Genomic DNA, 22,028 nt, shown 5'->3' with positions numbered 1-22,028 from the left:
GCTTCTTTAGTGGTGGACTAAAGTATTAAAATTTAATTTTCTCGAGGAAGCTGTTTTGTGACATTCCCTGTTCTTTCCCCGTACCCTTCATATAATATCTACATACATAACTTACACTTTATAGCGTTACCCAAAGAAGAATACTTTAGCAAGTATCATAAATTAAATATTTTACAAACAATTATTAATCTATTTAAAATTATTATAATTTCACAGTACTATTTTAACATCATGAAATATTCAATTCCAATTTAGTAATTCAAATAGTAATTACAGCCCTAAAATATTAAAGTAGTAAATATGCCCATAAACCATGTGGGCCACGATCTGGGCGATCAACGCGGCGCTGTGCATTAATGTTTAAAATAGTACAGAGTGTTCGACAACTGCTGAGAGAAAATTCAAGGGGTGATTGTAGACACCAAAATAAGACGAAAATCAAGAATAACGATACTGCGGTTGAGGCTTGGTTCGTTAGGTATAAGCGTTTAAAGATATGCCTAAAAGCAGGCAACCCGCGTGCACCGCTGCACGCGTATCCCCTTATCGATGGAATCGATCGTCATTTGATTCGACATATAAAATTATACTCTTTAAGTAAATACGTAAACCGTTTTTTTAAAGGGTTTCGTAACACATTACGTGGACTTACGTATTTTGATTTAGTCACTTAATAATTAACGGTTAGTGTACTCAGATGTCAAACGTCATTAACAAAAATGCAGATTGACTTTTATTATAGGATACATCTGTTACATCAATATCTTTTTCTGGGAAATTGTAGAGCATAGACATTATTTTACATACAAGTGGGGCTTACGAATATTCATTAACTCATTATGATATTCATTCACTGTTCTTCGAAATTAATATTTTTTCATTTTCGTGGAACCCTATAATATTTCAGAAATTCTATGTATTTCAAGGATAGTCGTTTTCAACTATAGTAGGAAATTGTAAACTAATCCTAATACTTGGCTGCGAAGCTGAATAAACATTTGTGTTATTATTATTATTATTAATAGTTATTTTCAATATTTTGTGTACATGCCTAGGTGTAATTTTACTTTTTTCATTATTTGCCTTACTAACAAGTCCTTCCAAATATTGGATATTGGAGAGTGTGGTCAATAGGGAAAACAAGAAAAACAATAAAAAATATGAAAGGAGAAGAATATAAGTATACCAAAAAACAATGAATTGTCAAACCATTTTAAGAATTTTTTTTCTGCCATTTATGATATATATTATGGATCATAACGCTATTTCAAATATTACATCTATATATGTAATATCGATTTGTTTAATTGCATTAATTGAATATTATCAGAATAATTATTTCATAAACAGAAATGTTTGGACCTCCCAGTAGAGCCTTAGCAGTAACAATATTTCCAGCACGATTTATACGTAACACAGTGTCCTCTCGAGAGTGTGTATGTATTTGTTAATGTCTACGGAATTATTTAATCTCTTATCCTACTACCTGGGGCGCGGTAGCTATAAATACTAAAATCTTTCGCAGCATCCAGCACAGTTGAAAATTCTATCGAACGGAAGTGGTGCTTTAGGTGCTCCCGAACAATTAACAACAGTAAAATTTCTATTTCATTCTACATACCAGTTTCTCAATTATCTTTAATATTTTCCCGTACCTTTCGAATTTTATATGACAATTACGTGCGGTTCAAATTAATATAAATTGGAACTTCTGTCACAGATAACATTCGCACTTGGATTAATTCTAAACATTAATTAGTTGCGAATTTTAATAGAAGTTTTAATACATCTTTGTTTCCATTTTCTTTTTTTTGGGGTAATTCAGTCATTTCAATTGAAAATGGATCGAAAATATGTGACGCTGCTGGCGGTCCTGCTGACGACGGTTTTAGTACTTGTGTTTGCCGAAGAAGAACAGTACACCTCAAAATACGATGATATCGACGTGAACGAAATTTTAGCGAATCCTAAGCTCAGGAATCAATATTTAAACTGTTATTTGGAAACGGGGCCTTGTGTCACTGCTGATGCAAAATATTTCAAAGGTAAGGGCATTTTTTAATAAAGCTTAATTCACACGAAACTACGCTTCCGTAACAATATAGTGTTGGTTTTTCCTTAATTAATTAACAAGCATGTTTCAGTAGCCCTTAAATATAATTGCCAAGCAATTCTAAATTATAACACTTCTACTGTTTTACGTAGGTATGTAATTCGCTTTTGCTCTTAAAAATGCTTGTTTTCCGTGCAACGATGAAGTTAGTAGTAAAATTTCATTTATCGACACTGTTGTGTATTTTTTAACGTATGGTTGAAAGATTGCATTGCATTGCACTGGTTATTTACAATTAGTATAAAATTAACGTAGCAGATTCATGTGTAATTCGATTTCAAAATAATTATTTATGATACCCAAATAGCAAACAGACGTCTTAAAGACGTCCTAAAGACGTCTGTTTCAGACTTTCAAGACGTCTCAAAGACGTCTGCTATTGTCGTAAAGTTTTCTTTAAGAAAAGAAGTTTCTTAACGAAACTCGCTCGTGGAATTAGCAGTAAAAATGACAAAAAAAGACATTTTTTAAGAAAATAACGAAACTTGAAATTGGAAAACACATTTTCCTTATATTTTTCGTCCTTTCAACGCCTTTAAAAATTACAAATTTGCATTTTTTCCTTAATTTGACTGGTTTCTCCACGAGCCAGAAGTATATTCTTCAGAATAAAAAAAGTTTCAGTCGAATCGAATAATAACTTTTCGAGATATAGGTCCCATCGATTTTAAGAACACTGTTTCGAAAAAAACGAGTTTAAAGTTTTACGTGAGCGCCGGGTGGTCGCGTGTTACCCATGCATTTTCCGCTATTCGAATGTCTATAACTGTGAGAATTTTACGAATTTCAAAAAATCCTTTTAAACGCGCACCCCAAAAATCCTTTTAAGAATAAAAGGTTGAACATTTGAAAAATGAAATAAAAAAATCGATTTTAAGACCGGAACCTCCACTTAAGTTGCCGCGGCGAGTGACATATAACGATACTTTGAAAAATAATCCTTTGCTATGTTTCTTTCAGTAAGATTTCCCGAAATTATTGCGACGAGATGCAAAAAATGCACCGACAAGCAAATACAGTTTCTTGATGCAGTTACAACATGGTACGTAGAAAACGAACCTGATACCTGGAAACTCGTTATTGACACAGCCCTGCACGAGCTTAATAAGGGACAAAATACTGAACAAGAGCTCCTTCTTCATTGATCCTTCATGATGTAGCCGTCTTTGTATTTCTCTTCCGTTTATGAAATCTATATTAAATCTAATCGTACTTTTGTGATCTGGTTAAATAATAATATGTTAGTTAACAAATTGGATTTGAATATTTATCCTGATTCCTATTCCGAAACACTTTACACCGAAAAGCCTCGTTTATCTTTCTCGATGATCTTGATCAAATGTAATATAGTGGAAATTTATTTCAAATTTCTAATGCACTAATTCAACTGTCTTACTTTATCTTCTTTGAATTATTCAAATGTGAGAAATATAAATGTCTCAAATTTGTTTTTGTTATACTTATTTAAGTTTAAATGTAGAAGGAAAACATATCATTATGATTTTTTGATTCGTACGTACGGTTTGGGTTAAGTTAAATTATATTTATTTTCAAACAATCGCTTCCAACGAGAAAGTTAAACATTCGGGGACACTTGGACCACGGTGTAATAGGTGTTCCGACTCACCTGGAGAATGTGTGATTATTTCGTCCTAGTTCTTCTGGCGGCCGCTAGGTTGGCGCTCAAGGAGAAAAGCCATACAAGTATCAGGCTGACTTTTTGCGCATAATACATACCACTGAAATCCTACTACACAATCTCATACGTCAGGAGTGTCGAACTTCTCTACTCCGGGAGCCGCACGAGTCGGGCCCACGGTCAGCCGGTTCCCCCACTTTTCTCCAGGCGTTGCACGAGACCCGGCAGGGAGAGAGTGCGGCACCCGGAGGAGAAATTCATCAGAGTGAAGTAGGTGTGGAGGGGGCCGTACGTCCTACGGCTCTACGGAACAGGCGAAGAGGAGAGGGAGCCACTGCGGCTCGCGAGCCGCTAGTTCGACATCCCTGGCATACGTACATGGTTCTAGCCGAGAACCTGTGGCCTGGCAGTGTCACAAACCATGTTCATGAGATACTGTAAAATGTTAGCGACGAAAAAAGGCCAAACATGGTAAGCTCTCCCACAATCGAATCTGGATCGGCCACAACCGTTTGAGCTGTATGTACATCGTGGATTCTGTTGACGTGAAAACACGCCGATGCCACTCAACGGCACTGTTGTTTAAAATACGTCTTGGCACAGTTGTTTAAAAGACGCCTAAGATAGACGCCTTAGGAACGTCTTACCACCGACGTCATAAAAACGTCCTAAACACGTCTGTAGACAGACGTCTCAGTAACAGTCTCGAAACAGACGACTTAAGTTATATGATATCCATTCCTCAGACTATTTTCATTCGTATAACGTCACGATTGAGCTTAAGTTGTAAAAAATGATAATTCCCTCTTATTTAACAACAAAATAAACTGTTTAATTTTCAACTATTTTTACTTAATATCCAAAACAAAATTTACATAATATAAAAAATCGTGTGTAACTATTGTATTTATGTAAAACTAGAACAAATTTTCATTCGGATGTTGGTCGGCGTTAGATATATACTTGTATATATCCAGATATAAATCATTTATGTAACAGCATGATCAAAAGTAAAGTTACGCGAGTAATTCTGAATTGACAATCAACGAATCTATAAAATATATCTCACAAAAGTTTAACAATATTCGCGTTGACGGCAGTCATTTACATACCTATCTATCGTTTTAAGTACCTATTAAAAACGAAAGTGTGTTGCAATACAAGATATGTTGAAAGTTATCATTAAATTATATATTTTAAAATATGATGTTATAATTTTTCTTTTCTTATATGCTAGCCAAATTTAACTGCAATCTCATAAATGGACTGTATATTCACCTTTCCTTCAATGCACGTATGAACATATGCATACATCGAGAGAAGATAAATATCTCAATTTGGTATATCATGAAAAATTTGCATGTGTCCGCTTCTTATATCAGTTTGGAACAACGTGTATACCATTCGTATTCTCTTTACATTGTTTGTACTATCCTGTATACTAACATTTAGAATGTATACACGTATTTATCCCTGAACAGTTTTGAAGCCCTTCCTTACCTCGTTATTCGTTACACTAATGTTAAGTGCTGTTTCAGTAGTTTCATTAATTTCTTAGATCAATCTACATGTTATCATCGATACAAACACACACAGATAACGTATACTTTATCACATTATTTCCTTAACCTGGATTTTTGGCAAAGAATAAGATACATCCTCAGTGGCGGATCTAACAGGGCGGCTGATGAGCAGTTGCCCCTATGCCCCTGCACAAAAGGCCCCCTAAGGCCCGCTGATTAAAAAAAAATTATGATTAGGTATAGGTATCCAAACACATTTTTTCCGTACTACTACACTTGGCCCGTTTTTAGTAAACTACCTCTACATTTTCCCGAAAAGTGGGCCCCTGCCCAGTAACACTAGGGCTCATCTTAAAAAAAATTATGATTTTAACCAAACACTATATTTTTTCTGTACTACTGCACTTAGCCCGTTTTTAGTAAACTACCTCTTTATTCCTCCCTCCCCCCCCCCCCTCCCTCGGAACGTTTGCCACCTGGGCCTTTTTTCTTAAATCCGCCACTGTAGATTCTGCTTCAAATTTTAAATTAAAATTCGTTAAACTTCGCCAAGATGACTCCTCATGATATCCCGATTTTCCAAACACCCCCTTTTCGAAATTCCCAGGCCTGCGGCCTACCTTATCTCCCACCCCTGCAGTAGGAACCAGGTTAAATAGCGGTTCTAAACAGAGGGATGCCTCAGTCATAAACCTAAGACCAGCAGGGTTACAACGCCATTCTGTATAATCATTGTAAAATTCATAAAACTGTAAAAGTAATATCAATAAAGACTTACTAGATTCTAATTCGGAGTTACCTCGACGACACTACCACATAGCACTATGCTTAGTGATTAAAGTAGAATTTCCTCCATCTTCTTGAATAAGAAAAGTTTACACAGGAACTTAGTGTATATACACTGTATCGACACTGCTACGTTTCCACTGTGCACTATTCATTATTTAGTCATTTTATATTTAAACCCTTTAGCACTACCGTGGCAGGTTAATCGTACGACAATTATATACATACAGTGCCCTCTCCTTATGTGCGCGCGGTTCGGGGCTCGCCGAGCGCTTAGTAAGCGGCGGCCGTGATTATGTCGCTAAGGACTCGCCTGGGAATCGTCCCCGCTGCTGGCTGTGCGTTCGGCGAGCCCCGAGCTGCGTGCTCATGTTGAGAGGACAGGGTATGCTCCGGTGTTGAGTTCGAATACCAATCGTGTATTTAACAGTCAGCTGAAAAAATTGACCGGACAATGTATGTCATTATTAGTTCTTCCCTCGAGACTGACACTTCAAAATATATTTAAAAAAAAAAACAATCTCTTTAGTCCAACAATGTCTCAAACTTGAGTTTCACTTCCACTGTGATGCTTCCTATATTTTTTATGTTTCTTGTTGTTACTTCTAACCAGCGTGTGCTCTATTTCTTCGTGCAAAAGAGGGTGCTGTACAGGCGTCAAGTGTCCTAACGGATGTACCTGATGCGAAATATGGCTTGTAGATCCACCTCCGTAGCAATGCACAACTGAGAGTGGAGGATGGCACTTGTAAGGTGGTTGCTTACAACGCAGTAGTCGCCTCCATAGCCCTATGATCTTAGGCCACCAAATCCAAGACGAGGATAAAATCCCTGCGCCCAGGGTGACCACAATTTTCAATATAAACAACTGCAGAATAGGCTTCTGCGGATATTGGGGTGTCGTTGAAGGTTCAGCCGCTCTCAGCCATGATTCTCTGCACAACCATTCGTAGAAAATGCCAGCAGTCAGGCTGGCAGTTAACACATAATGCGCCCATGCAAAAATCCCGATCCTCCTGATCTCGGTCCTTTGATGTCGCTGAATTTCCAGAGGAGACTTCAGGCTCCCGCGGTGGCGGAAAGTAGATGAGGCTGGTAGAGAGGTAAAAACCGCAGCCGGGATGGCAGAGGAACGAGGTAGCAGGAAGAAAAACATGCCGAACAGAAGAAATACAGTGCCAAAGAACTGATATAGGATTTGGGGTATCAGAACGTGGAGAAGAAGGGATCTAGTACTTTGTTGTCCTACGAAGCAGGTACCTAGAAATTTATAAATCAAATTTTAATAAAAATAGTACATTCCTGTAATATCTATCTATAACTTGTATCATCTACGAAATATTCAGCCGACCTGATAGTATTGATTAAGAGAGTATAGGACTCTGGTAATCGAAAGAATTTTTACGAGAAATTTGCAGTTTGTATTTTCGCTTGCTGTTAATTAATACGAATTAGAATAGAAGTATTTTCAAGAGATAATATGAAATTAAATGTACATAAATGGAATACTTCACGTTGTATGTACAGGGTAATTCAAAATAATGAGAAAATCCGAAATATGCAAATTCTTTATGCAAAGAAGCATCGAAAAGTCCTTTACCGTTTTGGAATCCGAGGCTTCGTTCTCGAGATATTAATAGCTGAATATTAACGGTGAAACTTCCAGGCCGCGCAGTTTAAAGCCGAGACAGCTGAGCGCGGAGCAGTGACCGCGCGCACTTATCGCAGGAGGCACGCGTAGATACAGACCCCCACACACACAGTAGAGCCGACCGCGCGAACCCATCATCACGGTTTGTTCCGTATCTGCGCGTGCTTCTTGTGCGTGTGTGTGAGCAGTCACTGCTCCATGCTCAGCTGTCTTGGCTTTAAACTGCGCGGTCCAGAAGTTTTACCGCTAATATTCAACTGTTAATATCTTGAGAACGAAGCCTCGGATCCCAAAACGGTAAAGGACTTTTCGATGTCTTTTTGCACGTTTCGGATTATCCCATTATTTTGGGACACACTGTATAATGGAACGGGATTGACGACATTAAAAAATTTCATTAATTTCTTGCGGAAGTTCGTAGTCTATTTTATTATTGAATTTTTAATTACGAAGATAGCGAATGCACCTGTTAATTCATCAGCATCAACGTCTCTGGTTACTATAACGGCAATTGTGAAAGCAGCAGGCACACCCCAAGCAGTAATTGTTCCAATTGTGGAGAATTTTTGCCTTAATCCGAAATTTTCTTTAGGATTATCAGAAGTTCGTGTCCACTTCCTCACTATGATACACCACCACGCGCAAACTATCACCCACCTAAACAAGGAGAATTAGAATTATCATTATTTTAGTGAAAGTTTTCTTTCACAAAATTAGGTCCCTTTACACTGTGAATGACTTGCAAGAATTAGTATAAGCTAAAGCAACTATTGAAAAATATATTGAAAGACAATGTACGTATGTATACAAGTTACAAATCATTTTGTATATATTGCATTATAATATTATAATTTAAAGATCGGTTACCTTGTGAGACAAAATAATAATAATGTGTAATAAAATAAGTTTTCCTTGAAATGTTATATTATATGTTATAATAATGGAATATAATATAAAAATAATATAACATTGCGTAAAATAATAATAGTGCAAGAATGTTGCATAAATATCGAAGAAATATATACAAACGTAATAACTTGTAAAAATAAAATTCTACAAGTTGGCAATTACTATGTATAGAATTTAATTCGCCCCTGCGTAATTATTTAATTAGCTGTTAATGGCTCATGAACTTTGACTAAAATTTACATGTTATTAAAGTTTAAGTGAAATTTACATTCACGAAGAAAGTAAGTTTCATACTTTATTTTGTATTCTGGAGTCCAAGGTCCTTTTAGGATCATACTATTATACATATTTGAATGTATCTTCAAAAGAAAAAGTATGTACTTCCATGATGTGAAAAACATAAGTAGGTGAGCTTGAAATTTTTTGGAAAGAAGACAAGGAAAATGATCTTCCTTGAAAAAATTTCGCTTTTTGAAACGTATCACTTTTCGAGACGATAATTCTGTTTTATTCATAATACTTTTCAATTACATATTCTCTCGATGTATAGTTTTCGATCATTATAGTTTTTTTATTTCCACTATTTTTTACTTGATAATTAAACAATTTATTCTTCTGAAATACAGTTGTTGGCTTTTGTGGCTGGAACATTTCCTTGGCAATAAAACAATCACTAACAATATAGCCAATTACAAAATGTATCCTAATTAAGATAATTAAAATATCATTAAACAACCTTTAAGTGAAAAATCAAATATAAATTAGTATTTGTGAAATATAAATTTTTTCACAGATCTAGGAATCGTTTTTCTGTTATTTGTTACTTTAATTCGTTATTATTAGTGGCATGGTGCATACGTAATTGGATTAATAATTAAATTAATAAACATGGCTCCTACTAAATGATTCTTTTAAAACTTAAGGGATAAATTCTAAACTATCAACGAATCAACGCTACACAGATTGTATTTTCAAGTTGCAGCAGCAATGAATTAAAACGTGAACACATTCTGCCTTTTACCAATTCTGATATAGGAATTATTAAGTGTAGCTTACATTGTGACAAATTTTGCCTTCGATTTGTCAAATTCTTCAATAATTTTTGTATAATCCAAACGAGGCATACGCTTTCGAATTTGAAGTGTGCGAAGAAATTGCCAGTGGCTCGTTGGATAGCAACTTTCAACTCCCTACCTTTTTTACAGGCGGAAAGGTGTGCAGTTATCGGTGGTATTTCTGGTCAGACCAGTTCTTCGGAAGAAGTGTTCGTCCCTGACTGCACGGTAGATTAATTAATCACACGAGTCTTCGACGAGATCGAAAACCACTGAACAAGTCAAACAAGGCGTAAACAAACTCCTGCAATCTTTCAAACCCCCTATTTCCCCATCCCATCCCAATATTTGCCATTGGCGTAATCCCTACGAATTCATACCATCTGGATACTTGTACCCTGTTCATTCGGCTAAATTTTGTTTATACAATTTTAGAAGCATTAAATTTTAAAAAATATTACTGTGAGAAAACTGTACACTGTCACAGAAAACGCTAACTCGAGGATCGTATGAAAATATTATATTAATACTATAATTATATTAATATTATATTTATATAATTACTAGGGGGGCTACGTCCCCCTGGCGTCTTCGGCGCCCAACCCCCCGGGGGTTCGCTTCGCTCGCCCCCTTCGTTACTGGTTCCCTTTTATGCAAAATTCAAAGTTTCTAGCAGGTGTTTTCGTTTGCTGTTTAGTTGCCGAGATTAGTTTGATTTATATAGATAGAAAATATAAGCTGTCTTAAATTCAGAACATCTTTATTTACAAAACTTCTTTCCACGCAATATTTTCAATAACTTTGAATTTTTATACCATTTTTTGAGCGGCATCTGGACAATGCAACATATACCTGTCCATGGCTGAATAAAGGTTTGTTGAGGTATGCTCCAACGTGATCAAAACTCTGTCCTTGAGACTTATTAACTGTTATAGCATTTTGCTTTCTTTGTCTCCTTAAAGGCTGAAGGCGATTTGTATAAGGTGTAAGAATATCTCTGGTCTTTTTATTTGAAACAATCCTACGTCGAGTTATACTGGCTACCATCGACATCCCTTTTTGTTGTAGCAGTGCACTGGGCACCACGTAGAAACCGAACCACTACAGTAATCGCTCGTTATGAGTCCGCTTTTTCCGCTCGTTGAGAGTCCGGCGACTACCCCCACCATTTCTTGGGAGCCTGCGGACGAGAGTGGGAGAAGCACAGCCACTGGCCGCGCGGAACCATGTCCGCAACCCGCTATAAGTTCGCCGCCAGCCCCGTTCGACGAACTCATAACGAGCGATTACTACTGTACAGGCAAATAGAAAAAAATATTTTTTTCATATCCTTGAATAACGAATAAATAAAGGGCATAATGTTCTTTTACTGCAAGTTGTATACTTTTCTCAAAAGAAAATCCTAAGGATCACCTATTTTTTGAGCGATTTTTATGAGAAAGTCGCCTTAAATGTTCGGTTCACTTCTTTCTACTTTTAAGAAGTCTCTCTCTCTCTTTTGCCTTCAATAGCATCTGATCGTTTCCAGATAAGGAACAATTAATACTTAAAATGGTGGAGAATACACACTTCCCCCTTTTTCCTCCCGTTCCTTTTACTTCAAGTCTACAAACTTATCTTCACAAATAAAGTGAATAAAACCCAAGTAAATGGTTTTTTACTCACCAAACATTGGCGGCGTTTCCAAAGTAGTAAAGTAAAAAGAATACTGCAGTGCAATAAGGATTTGCTAAACCATCTTGAGTTAAATGTCTTTGTTGCTGCGGGACCATCACCTCTTCCTGCGAGTGAAGCGACATTGCAGAAGTACAAGCGACCGCAATTCTGCCTGCAGCAAGTCTAATTACGTATCCCACCGCTATGGCTGCGTGGCAGGCGGTCGAAAATGCAACGAACTTCTCTGTGAACGAAAGAAACAATCTTTATGAATTTAGATAATGCAAGCTGACATTTTTACACTTTGAGGAAATATAGCGATTCAAGTCGATCAGACTTTTTCGAGTGGTAGCATTTGAAAATTTAAAGTTCTATATTTTTTATCGGATCTTCAGGAGAGTAGGCTTTAGACGATTTGTGGATTATCTATAATTATATAAAAATAGTCTGAATGCTGTCGCATTTGGGCTCCTTAATAATCCCAAGAAGATCGAATAGAAAATATAAAAGTTTAAATCTTCCAAGAAATCATTTTCAGGCTGGCGAACAATAGTTTCGACGTTTTCCAGAAAATATCGGCGGGAAAACACGACGACGCGACGCCACCTAAAGTTTATATGGCACGAATTGTTTTTAAAAAATTATGGACATATCCATAATATTTTTTTTGGTAGAATCGAATAAAGAATTCTCTTTGCCAGACTTTGCTACCCTCAGGCCCGCCTCGAGCCTTTTTTGCGCCCTAGGCAAACTTGCCAAATTGCGCCCTTTGCTTAAAACACCTTACCCACATTTATTTCAGCTTTTTGATGACCTCATTCTGAATTTTTATTCGGAGCTCGAAACATTTATAGTGCGACTGGTAATATTTCGTTAAAAAAATTACTTTGAAAAACACCCTGAATGAATGGACATCCAATAATGCGAACGTTAAGGATTGAAATATATCTGGACGCTGTTGAATAGCTTCATCAAAATTAGAAATGAATTTTATATCCAACACTTACCAGCAGTGTTCAACACGTTCTGCTTTCGCGACCTCAAGACACTCAGCATCGCGGTTACGACTGTAATTAGGGAAATCGTCGCGAAAGCTGTTATCCAAGCTTCTATTAACTTTTTATCCTTTTGTGACCAAAGAATATCTGCATCACAGCCCGCGGCACATTTTCCAGAACGATTCAGAAAAACATACAACGTTGACTTGGCATACCAGGAACACCCCCATGCAGCATTCCTAGAGTTAACGATCTAAAACAAATGAAACAGTCGTTGTAAGGAACGAGCAAATAAATACGCGGGGATGTCAAATCAATCGAAATTATTAATCGTTATTTATTATGTAAAAGGATTTCCTTTAGTGTACAAAATTATTAACATAGAAGTTCTTTATTCTAATTTAAATAGAATCAACAGTGTATTCACGATGGAAGTTGTACAAATACAGCCGGCCTGCTAAATAAAGGGGCTCGGATGCAAGAAATATTTTGGGACCCGAAACAGTTTCTCAACGATAAAAAAGCATAACATCTTTTGCGGAAAAAAGTATAATAATAATAAATAAAATAAAAGAAATAAAGAAAGGAACATTAATATATTTAATGCCTTAATTAATCTTTTTTATTGCCACATCATTAATAATATTAGATTGTTATGTTAGAAATTATATTCTAATTTCTTTTTAGACAATCGTCGAATACTATGGTAGTAACAATGTAAAAAATGAAAAGTAATATGAATATACTATCATAGATGTTTCCTCTTTGACTCCAGTGGATATAGTATTCATTTTGATCGTTATAGAATGCTGGAAATACGTAGATACGTACGTTCGCGTCTGTTTCGATAGTAGAGAGAATAGGTACATAGAACATATTTAATTATGGAAGCAAATATACTGTTCGAATGGAAGAACATTTGGAAGGTTTGGATAACAGGTGCTCGGATACAGGAAGGTTCTACTGTAGTTACTGTTAGACATTAGGGCGGCCCTTATTTTCAACCTGCGATTTTTTTCCTCTCACCCCCTAATATGGTTCCATTTCATACAAAAATAGTCCCTGAAAAAATTTATTGCAATCGGACAACAGGAAAGGGCACCGATCAGGCCTTAAAGTTTAGAATTCATCAATGGTTTGAATTTGAAGAATTTCTCAAAAATGGTAAGCCCTATCGAAATTTTGTTCAAATAATATTAAAAGAGCATTCAATTTTCTACAATTATTGTATATACAATTTTTTCGTGCTTGCAACCATTTTTTAGATAATAGCGTTTGAATATACAAAGGTCGGCGCTACGCGCGTACAGACAATACGTCACGCAGTACAGGTGGTATGCGCAAAGCGCTCTATATTCGAAAGCTATTATCTAAGAAATGGTTGCAAGCACGAAAAAATTGTATACACAATAATTGTAGAAAATTGAATGCTCTTTTAGTATTATTTGAACAAAATTTCGATAGGGCTTACCATTTTTGAGAAATTCCTTAAATCCAAACTATTGATTAATTCTAAACTTTAAGGCCTGGTCGGCAGCCTCTCCCGTTGGCCGATAGCAATAAACTTTTTCAGGGGCTATTTTTTAATGAAATGGCATCGTTCTAAGGGGGTGAGGGTAAAGAAATACAAAAAAAAATGGACACTTATAAATAAGGGCCACCCTAGTTAGACATGGTTGTCCGAAGGGTGGGGGAGAAGTTGCTCCCTGGCTTTTGAGAAAAAATCGTTTATTTTTAAAAACTGATCTTTATTAACCCTCATCCGTCCCTCGTGTCAATTTGACACAGTTTTTCCATAATAAATTATACTGTTCTGTTATTTGTGAGTCTTGTATCAAGCAGTATGTCCAGCACATCGTTTTATTTTATGCGAAAGTTATATAAAATCTAAGATGTAAATGTTAACTCATCAATTTGAATAGAAAAATATTGAAAAATAACTGTTTACCTTGTCATTTCACCGATCATTTACCACTGTGTCACTTTTACACCGACGAGTACATTCAATTCGTGAAATGAGGAACGGATGAGGGTTAAGTTTATACTTATCTACTGAAAAAGTGAGTATTTTTAAATTTCGGCTTTAAGTTTTTAATTAATTCCCACTACAAAATGGATAAAAAAGCAAGAGGGCTACCCCTCTCGCGCCGCGTGTTTCATGATCCGATTCGTCGATGCCCTTGCTGTTAGATACCAAATAAGAAATGGTAATATTAGGGTAAAGGACCCAATCACTAACACCTAACCATTTACTGTCACCTTAAGCTATTTTACTTAAAATAACGAATAAATAAACTATAGTATATAATCTATAGTATAGATTATAGGTTGAATTACATAATTCTTTTCGTGTATGACTTTACAACGTTTATTTATTCGTTATTTTAAGTAAAATAGCTTAAGGTGACAGTAATTGGGTCCCTTACCCTAGTCTGCGTTTATCATCGACGGTGTAGCGTGAGCGTTAACAATAAATTACTATGAAATTGTAATGCTGAATGTTTGTGCAAAATATTTTCCTCGGCTTGCTTGTCTCGCCACCACTTGACCAGCGATGTTCCCTGTTATTACGAAATGAAAATTAAGAGCAATCGAATTACCAGAACTGGATTCGCAGGACCAGGCTCCCCTGGACCCTCCATGCACATGTGCTGATGGTTATTTTCTGGTGGAAATCTTGAGCAATTTAATGCGGCAGGCCAGGCAAATCCGAATCCCTGCAGCACGGGGAAACAACGTGCCCTCACTTGTTCGCAGAGTCCTCTGCAAGGGCCTATAGGCGATGGCACTTTCTCTGTACACATTGGCGCATACACCGAGCACAGAAACAGATGTAGCTGGGCACTGTAACAAAGGGAGAGGATTACCACGATCCTTAGACACTTAATGATTAGTAGAATGCTATCAGAAAGCTGGCCATCCAGCACTGCAGAATGAGAAAGGGTCGAAGAGAAATTGGACAGTCCCAAGGGAGTCGTAACGATGCAAAATGTATTTCCTTTTGGTGGATCTTGGGCGGAAAAGTTTGGGAGAACTACTTTACTGTTTCTACTTAAGGGGGTATACCCGTTTGAACCCTCGGAAAATGTATACATTTTGTGGATTTTTTTACAAGTAAACGTTTTGATGCAGATTTCCCGTTTTTTAACTATGTTTACATAGTATTATGAACTACTTATAAAAAAAGTTTCAGTTAAAAAACTATTGTTTTTCGGAAGTTACGGATACATGTCCGAAAGTCTCTCGATTTTAGACGGCTAAACGGTGGCCCTAAAAACTCGCGCTACGTTCAACCAATTCACTTCCAATTTTGCATGCAGAATCATAATAAGATTCCACATCGTCCAACGAAGGCGATTTTGAAAATTTTGAAAAATAAAGAAATGGTGAGAGATCAAAGGTAAAGTTAAATTTTTCTAAGAGAAAAATCCACCTTTTTCCTTTATAAATAATAAACGGGGAATCGAAATAAAAAAAAGCCTTCGTTGGACGATGCGGAATCTTATTATGATTCTGCATGCAAAATTTGAAGTAAATTGGTTGAACGTAGCGCGAGTTTTTGGGGCCACCGTTTAGCCGTCTAAAATCGAGAGACTTTCGGACATGTATCCGTAACTTCCGAAAAACAATAGTTTTGAACTGAAACTTTTTTTATAAGTAGTTCATAATACTATGTAAACATAGTTAAAAAACGGGAAATCTGCATCAAACCGTTGACTTGTAAAAAAATCCACAAAATGTATACATTTTCCGAGGGTTCAAACGGGTATACCCCCTTAAGGGGGTAGACTACTGCGCCGGCCCGAAGAAATAGGTAATCTTCTGATGCAAATTGTAGAGAAACTAATCAGCGAATTAAATTTTTATTTAGCACTTGATTTTGGCATATTGTAAAGCATTACAAACCATTATAAAAATTAAGAATATATATAGATATATGTCACGAGGTGGCTCCGAACTGATGGTCTTTCTTAAACGGCGTAACTCCTAACTCAAATTTGGATTGTCAAAAAAAAAAGTTGTCTATTAAGTATAATGTTATGCCTCAGCATTAACGGACCCTTTTTTACTATTTTGAAAATTCGCTAAATAACAGCGTGTTGATGAAAAGGATGCCGATTTTCGCGATGATTCGTCCGTAACTCCCGTAAAAGAAGGAATTTTCAAAAAATCCACTACCCTAGAGTTTCCGAAATATTAATAAAAGAGACATGAACAGAAGCGATAGCGAAGTTTATTTTAAATGACGAATAGCGGCGCGTGTAAAGGGCAGGTCTCGCACCCGGAATTTTCACCGGTTCGATTCCCACTGGGGTCACTTTTTTTCTATAAATGTATTTTGTATTGTTTTAATCCTCAAAAGATAAAGTACTATTTTTTGCATTCTAAAATATGACATTTATCGTTAAAAAAATGAAACAATAAAATTCACGACACCATGCACATTTAATAAAAGATGTATGGCCACGGGTACATTTTTTAATTGTACAATTAGTTTCTAGTGGACATTACATTTAATTAAAAAGAAAATACGTCGTCTACGCGGCTTATAAGCTTGCTTATAAAAGACCCGCTATAGCGAGCACGTTCGAAATACAAAATACAATTATAGAAAAAAAATGATCCCAGCGAGAATCGAACCCGTGAAAGTTCCGGTGGGAGATCTGCCCTTTACACGCGCCGCTATTTATCATTATAATAAACTTCGCTATCGTTTCTGTTCGTCACGCATAAACATCTTTTTAATTAATATTTCGGAAACTCTGGGGTAGTGAATCCAACATGTGAGACATATATTGGTCTACTACACCTACACTACAACATATATGAGATTCATCAAAATCCATGTCCCAAATGTCGCGGCCTCCCCTTGTTAGGTAATTAGTAAGTAGTATATTATTCCATTACGTAGGTTTTACCGTTTTTCTCATTTTCTATTTACGATATTGTAGTGTAATAAATAATGCAGTCAATTGACGATATAATGTCCTTTATTTACAATTAATTGTACATATTTTCCATTTCGTAGCCAGTCAATCTGACTTATTTACGTACAAATCTCTGTTTTTCGACTAAACATATTCTGAGACCGAATCTCCATCTACTGTTTAATGCAGAAATGTGGAAATGAAACCCTTCTCAGGCTTTCGAGCATCTTTTATATAAAATATACCTGTACTACTATTTCCATCTCGTTCCACGTAATTTATATGCTCTGGAATTATTTTGTAATTCAGTCGATTATATTTTACACAAAGTGGAGAACTTAAATGTAGATTGTTTCGTTTCACAGATGATATACTATTAAATTCTTCTTTCCTGTACTTCAGCCGTGCGCCGAGCAAGTTGTACGTAACACGTGCAGCGAAATACTTTTAAACGATTGTGGTCTTTCAAACCTTTAGGGTCGAAATGTGCCCCCCAGGCATATTGAGGTTCCGACTAAAAATAGTTTTGTTACCCTTTGCAACAGAAGCATTTCCTAATATGCAAGGCCTTCCGCACAACTTGCTATGTGGTTAAAGGACTTTGAATTTCGGAATTTTAAAAAGTTTAGAATGGTTTGGTTTTGGAGAATAAAAATAATACAGCTATAAAGTTATTAAAAATACATATTTGTATACACGTGCAAGTGACATACAGGGCCATGTCATTTTTTTAAATAAAAAATCTAATAGTTGCTAACAAAATTTCCTATCGTGGGAATTAATTTTCTTTTTGTTAGGGACTATGCACAATTTATAATCCTATTTATAAAAATGTAAATTACTGTTATACAATTGTGTTAACATTCCTTCTTCCACGATATTATTTATAAATGTGAAGAAGACAACTAATAGGGGAGATTCTAAATTAGTAAATAAAAGAAGAGAATCTAGCAAAAATGTTGATGAAATAGTCAATTCTGCTACTGAATGTTTTTGAATAATATAAATTAATAAGCAAGATATTAATTATTAATAAACAAGAATTTATCAACTTGCAATAATAGTGTGTACGATTTAAAAAAAAACATCGAAAATTTTGATTTAAAAAGAAATTGAAGAGGTAGTCAAGAATTTTTTAAATTGAAATAACGCTGTTTTTTTAAATTGAAATTTTAATATTACGGTTCTCCTGCCATTTGTTTCTTATGCATATTTACTGTTCTTTTTCTAAAAATTCTGGGCGAAACTCTGGGAGAAGATCCTGAAAATTGCTTGAGGTATGAAAAAAGTTTAAATTACCCGTAGCTCTAAAAATTATAGAAGGGAGAATTCACGGAAATTTCTCTTATACGAATGAATGACTCACAAGGGAACATCCCGAACCCGGAAATTCAAAAAATTCTGAAACTTCATGAATGTGTAGGGAATTTCCCCCTGATTACAACGCAATTTTTATTTGCTGCCTAAATTCACTCTAAGGGGGTCTAATTGACCCCTGAAAATCCGGTTATTTTCCGATTTTCTGTTATAACTCGTGAAATGTAAAATAATATTTTTACCAAATGATAGATCTAATTAAAAGAAGTAACTTTTGTCTTGAAACTTTTTTTCTATCTCTTATATTTCGCGAGTTATAACACAAAATCGGAAAATAGCCGAATTTTCGGGGGTTAATTTCACCCCCTTCGAGTGAATTTGGGCAGCAAAAAAAAATTGCGTTGTAATCAGGAGGAAATCCCCTACAGATTCACAAAGTTTCAGAATATTTTGAATTTTCGGGTTCGGGATCTTCCCTTGTCGGTGCATTGTTCGATGGTTAAAACGCAGAAGGTGTGGGAACAGTCTCAAAATTCCACCTCCGTAATATTACGCTCGATAAAATAAAAAATAACCGCTTTTTTCGAAAGAAAACAGTCTTTCATCCCAGTGTACAAATATATATATAGTAAAATAGACATTTAAAAAGGGGTTGTAATTTTTTAACGTTTTTCCAAAATTTAGTGCGTCGTTAAGGGGAGTGCAGAACTCGATACTGATGAACATAAAATACACGAAGGAAAAATTTACTTTCGCATTTTCTTTTCATATTTACTACTTATTTATATTTACCTGCATCCATACTGAATTAAGGGGCTGAATGTTTGAAGAGTAAAATCGGCATCCCCTTGAATCTCGTGTCCCACAAAATTCGGCATAGCAGTAACGTTGTATCCTAAACCCCTGCACATTTCAATTCTAATCGGCTCGCAACTTCCATACGCATCAGAAACCGTCCATGACAAAATCAAAACCAAAGTCCATCTCATTTTGTGCCAAAATTCACGTGTATTTCGAATGTATTAAAAATAAGCGCGTGTCTTTTCGGACTTCATTAATTGTTCCATCAAAGGTGTTCAGCACCCACTTCACTTATAATAATTCCTAACGAAATATTTAACGTAATTACACTGTTCGTTCCATAAACACGGTAGATTCGGTATTTTTTAAATAATTTTTTTTTATTCATTTCCATTCATTTTTATAAAGCTTTGATTTTATTTGCTGTTTGAACACGAGTGTCTTCCCTTAAATTTAATAATCACTGTTTGTTTAAGCAAATTTTTATTCAAGGCACTATCTTTCCATTTTCCATTCATTTACTTATTCAATTTCCAGAATAATTGAATTTCCACATTTATTTATATACAGTATCCGAGGCTGTCTGTCAAGAATTACTGCTTTTCTTTTAATTGATCGCGCTCGTTGCATGAACTCGAAACGTTACTTTAACAATAGTAGAATTACTTTAATCGCTCATTGTACATGGCAACAACCATTTAAACCACAAGAATTCTTCACTTAAAGAACCACGTATTTCGTCATCATCACAGAAAAAGAAATTTATTTTAATCGTCTCGTATATTATTTAAAATAATTTCGAAATATTATCGTTTTAAATTTCAATATAATCCGCATCGTTGTCACTACATTTAAACTGATTCCACGTTACAAAACCACGTTACAATTTTCTACCTTTTTATCAACGTCATGAATAAATACACAAGGTATCTGTTTTCCACAAAACAGGTTCTGGCGTTCTCTTTTACCGGAGTCCTACAGTTTGACGTTTGAAGCTTTCGAAGATCTGGTAACACTGTATCCGTATTTACATGAAACAAGGCGGGGATTAATGGTCCACTAAAGATCCCAATACCACTCCAGCATCGATAAACAATCTACTTGCACCACAAACAGGATAATGAAAGGCTGTTTGGAGAGTGATTGATGCAACTTCTATGGATCTCGTGGCGAAGTCGATTGGCTGCGTGTAAAAAGCGATGTTGTGAATTATGGACGGTAAGAAGCGAAACACGGTGCAAGAAATTCCCCTAAAACGTTTAGAGCATAACTGAGCTGGAGAGTATGGTTGGCACGTACTATGGCATCCTCTTGCCCCACCACTTACGATCTCCTCTCCTAATGGTGTATTCGGGGTGGGGTATTGAGCAACTTTAACAAAATAGAGGAGGAGAGAGAAAAGAATGAAATAGAAGAGGGACAAATAAATAAATCGTAGAAAATCGTAGAGAGCGATATTAAGTATAAGGCGTAGGGTTAGAATAAGCGGGAATGTGTGGAGTATGGGGGCACGGTAAAGAAGTGCAGGATGCAGGAGAGGAGGGATAGGTGTTTGGGGATAAGATAGCTGTGCGACCGTGGTAGACGGTGGAATTAAATTTGAAAGAAGACTAAATTAAGAATTAAAAGGCAAGTGAGAGGCAGTGAAATGGTGAATGGGGTGTAAAAGGAAGCGAATGAGTGTGACGTAGACAGACACTAGTTAGGTAAGAATAAATAGAGAATTGTAGATATACAGTGGCGGACGAAAGAAAGATTGCAGCCTTTAAAATCGCATAACTTTTTTAGAATTGGTCCAAACGACTTGAGTTTTTTTGAGAAGCTAGAAGGGTTAGGTTGCTAAGTGACGGGTTTTGTCGTTTTGAAAAAAATTGCAAAAAAAGATCGCGATTTTCGAACTTATTCTGCGATCTTCGGAGATTCTGTTATTTCCGCAACAAATAATTTCTAATATCGTTACTGACCAAAATGAGGGTAGAAAATTGTAGTTGATAGAATAGATTTCGTGATTTTTATATTTAAACGTTTGTGTAGCTCGTGCATAATTTGTCATTTAACATTAAAAGATTTCGAGGTGGCTTTTGAACTTAATGAATTTATTTTATTATTTTGTCACTTGGGTCTACTCGATATAATATAGGTATTTATCAATCAAACTTATGGGGTGGATACTTAACCGATATCAACATGGTTTTAAATTAATTTTGAAAAAAAATGTTGGGCTTCTATTTTTAACCCTCAGTTACAAATGTATCGATTACTAACGTCTTTTGTTAAATAAGACTGATTTACCTCGGCTACAACTAATAATAAAGATATGAAAGAAAAAATATTTTAGGTGTATTGAGTATTAATGTAATTGTAAACATTTGAACAAAGCTTTTTTTATTCCAATTTTAATAACACATCACACGTTTGTTGTTTGAGGGCATTATCCAAGTGAATCAGTATTAATAATAATTCAGTGTTTAAAATCAGAAAGTTGCATTTTGAAAGAATGATGACTTGTTGTTCCTAGTCAGGAGATCACTGAGTAAATTTGAGAGAACTTCTAAGCTGCTATTCCTTACTGTAAAATTGAACTCTTGTAATGCGATTAAGAACGAAATAATATAAAAAGCAACAAAGCCGGAATATTTGTATTTTAGAAAT

At 35.7% G+C, this 22,028-nt stretch overlaps 2 protein-coding genes across 3 annotated transcripts; one reads left to right on the top strand and one right to left on the bottom strand.

Moving 5' to 3' along the window:
• Positions 1 to 1,780: 1,780 nt before the first annotated feature.
• Positions 1,781 to 3,366, top strand: LOC143367564 (ejaculatory bulb-specific protein 3-like). The gene is made up of 2 exons (XM_076809521.1): positions 1,781 to 2,045; positions 3,074 to 3,366. The coding sequence occupies exons 1-2, from the start codon at positions 1,841 to 1,843 to the stop codon at positions 3,256 to 3,258; spliced, it is 390 nt and encodes a 129-aa protein (XP_076665636.1). The 5' UTR covers positions 1,781 to 1,840; the 3' UTR covers positions 3,259 to 3,366.
• A 2,391-nt stretch (positions 3,367 to 5,757) lies between these two features.
• LOC143367720 (frizzled-4-like) lies at positions 5,758 to 21,930 on the bottom strand. Of its 2 annotated transcripts, XR_013085082.1 has the most exons (7): positions 19,368 to 21,930; positions 14,931 to 15,174; positions 12,340 to 12,583; positions 11,342 to 11,576; positions 8,179 to 8,369; positions 6,054 to 7,321; positions 5,758 to 5,968 (listed from the first exon to the last, which is right to left on the bottom strand). XR_013085082.1 is itself a non-coding variant. In XM_076809837.1 (6 exons), the coding sequence occupies exons 1-6, from the start codon at positions 19,562 to 19,564 to the stop codon at positions 6,603 to 6,605; spliced, it is 1,830 nt and encodes a 609-aa protein (XP_076665952.1). In that variant the 5' UTR covers positions 19,565 to 21,930; the 3' UTR covers positions 5,758 to 6,602. The 2 variants fall into 2 exon arrangements, 1 of the variants encoding a protein (XP_076665952.1); XM_076809837.1 differs by having other exon boundaries at positions 5,758 to 7,321.
• Between the last annotated feature and the right edge of the window lie 98 nt (positions 21,931 to 22,028).

Source organism: Andrena cerasifolii, chromosome 4 (assembly GCF_050908995.1).
Source record: "Andrena cerasifolii isolate SP2316 chromosome 4, iyAndCera1_principal, whole genome shotgun sequence".
Taxonomy (NCBI): domain Eukaryota; kingdom Metazoa; phylum Arthropoda; class Insecta; order Hymenoptera; family Andrenidae; genus Andrena; species Andrena cerasifolii.
The sequence above is the reverse complement of the archived record's forward strand: the minus strand, read 5'-3'. Positions and strand labels throughout refer to the sequence as shown.

Bases quoted from the DNA above. Each gene is read 5' to 3' on its own strand.
- LOC143367564 (XM_076809521.1), top strand. From the start codon at position 1,841: ATGGATCGAAAATATGTGACGCTGCTGGCGGTCCTGCTGACGACGGTT. The intron at 2,046-3,073 runs GTAAGGGCATTT...TGTTTCTTTCAG, and splicing joins TGATGCAAAATATTTCAAAG to TAAGATTTCCCGAAATTATT.
- LOC143367720 (XM_076809837.1), bottom strand. From the start codon at position 19,564: ATGAGATGGACTTTGGTTTTGATTTTGTCATGGACGGTTTCTGATGCG. The intron at 12,584-14,930 runs GTAATTCGATTG...CATTTGTTTTAG, and splicing joins GTCCTGCGAATCCAGTTCTG to ATCGTTAACTCTAGGAATGC. The intron at 7,322-8,178 runs GTGCATTCGCTA...ATAAATTTCTAG, and splicing joins TGATGCTGATGAATTAACAG to GTACCTGCTTCGTAGGACAA.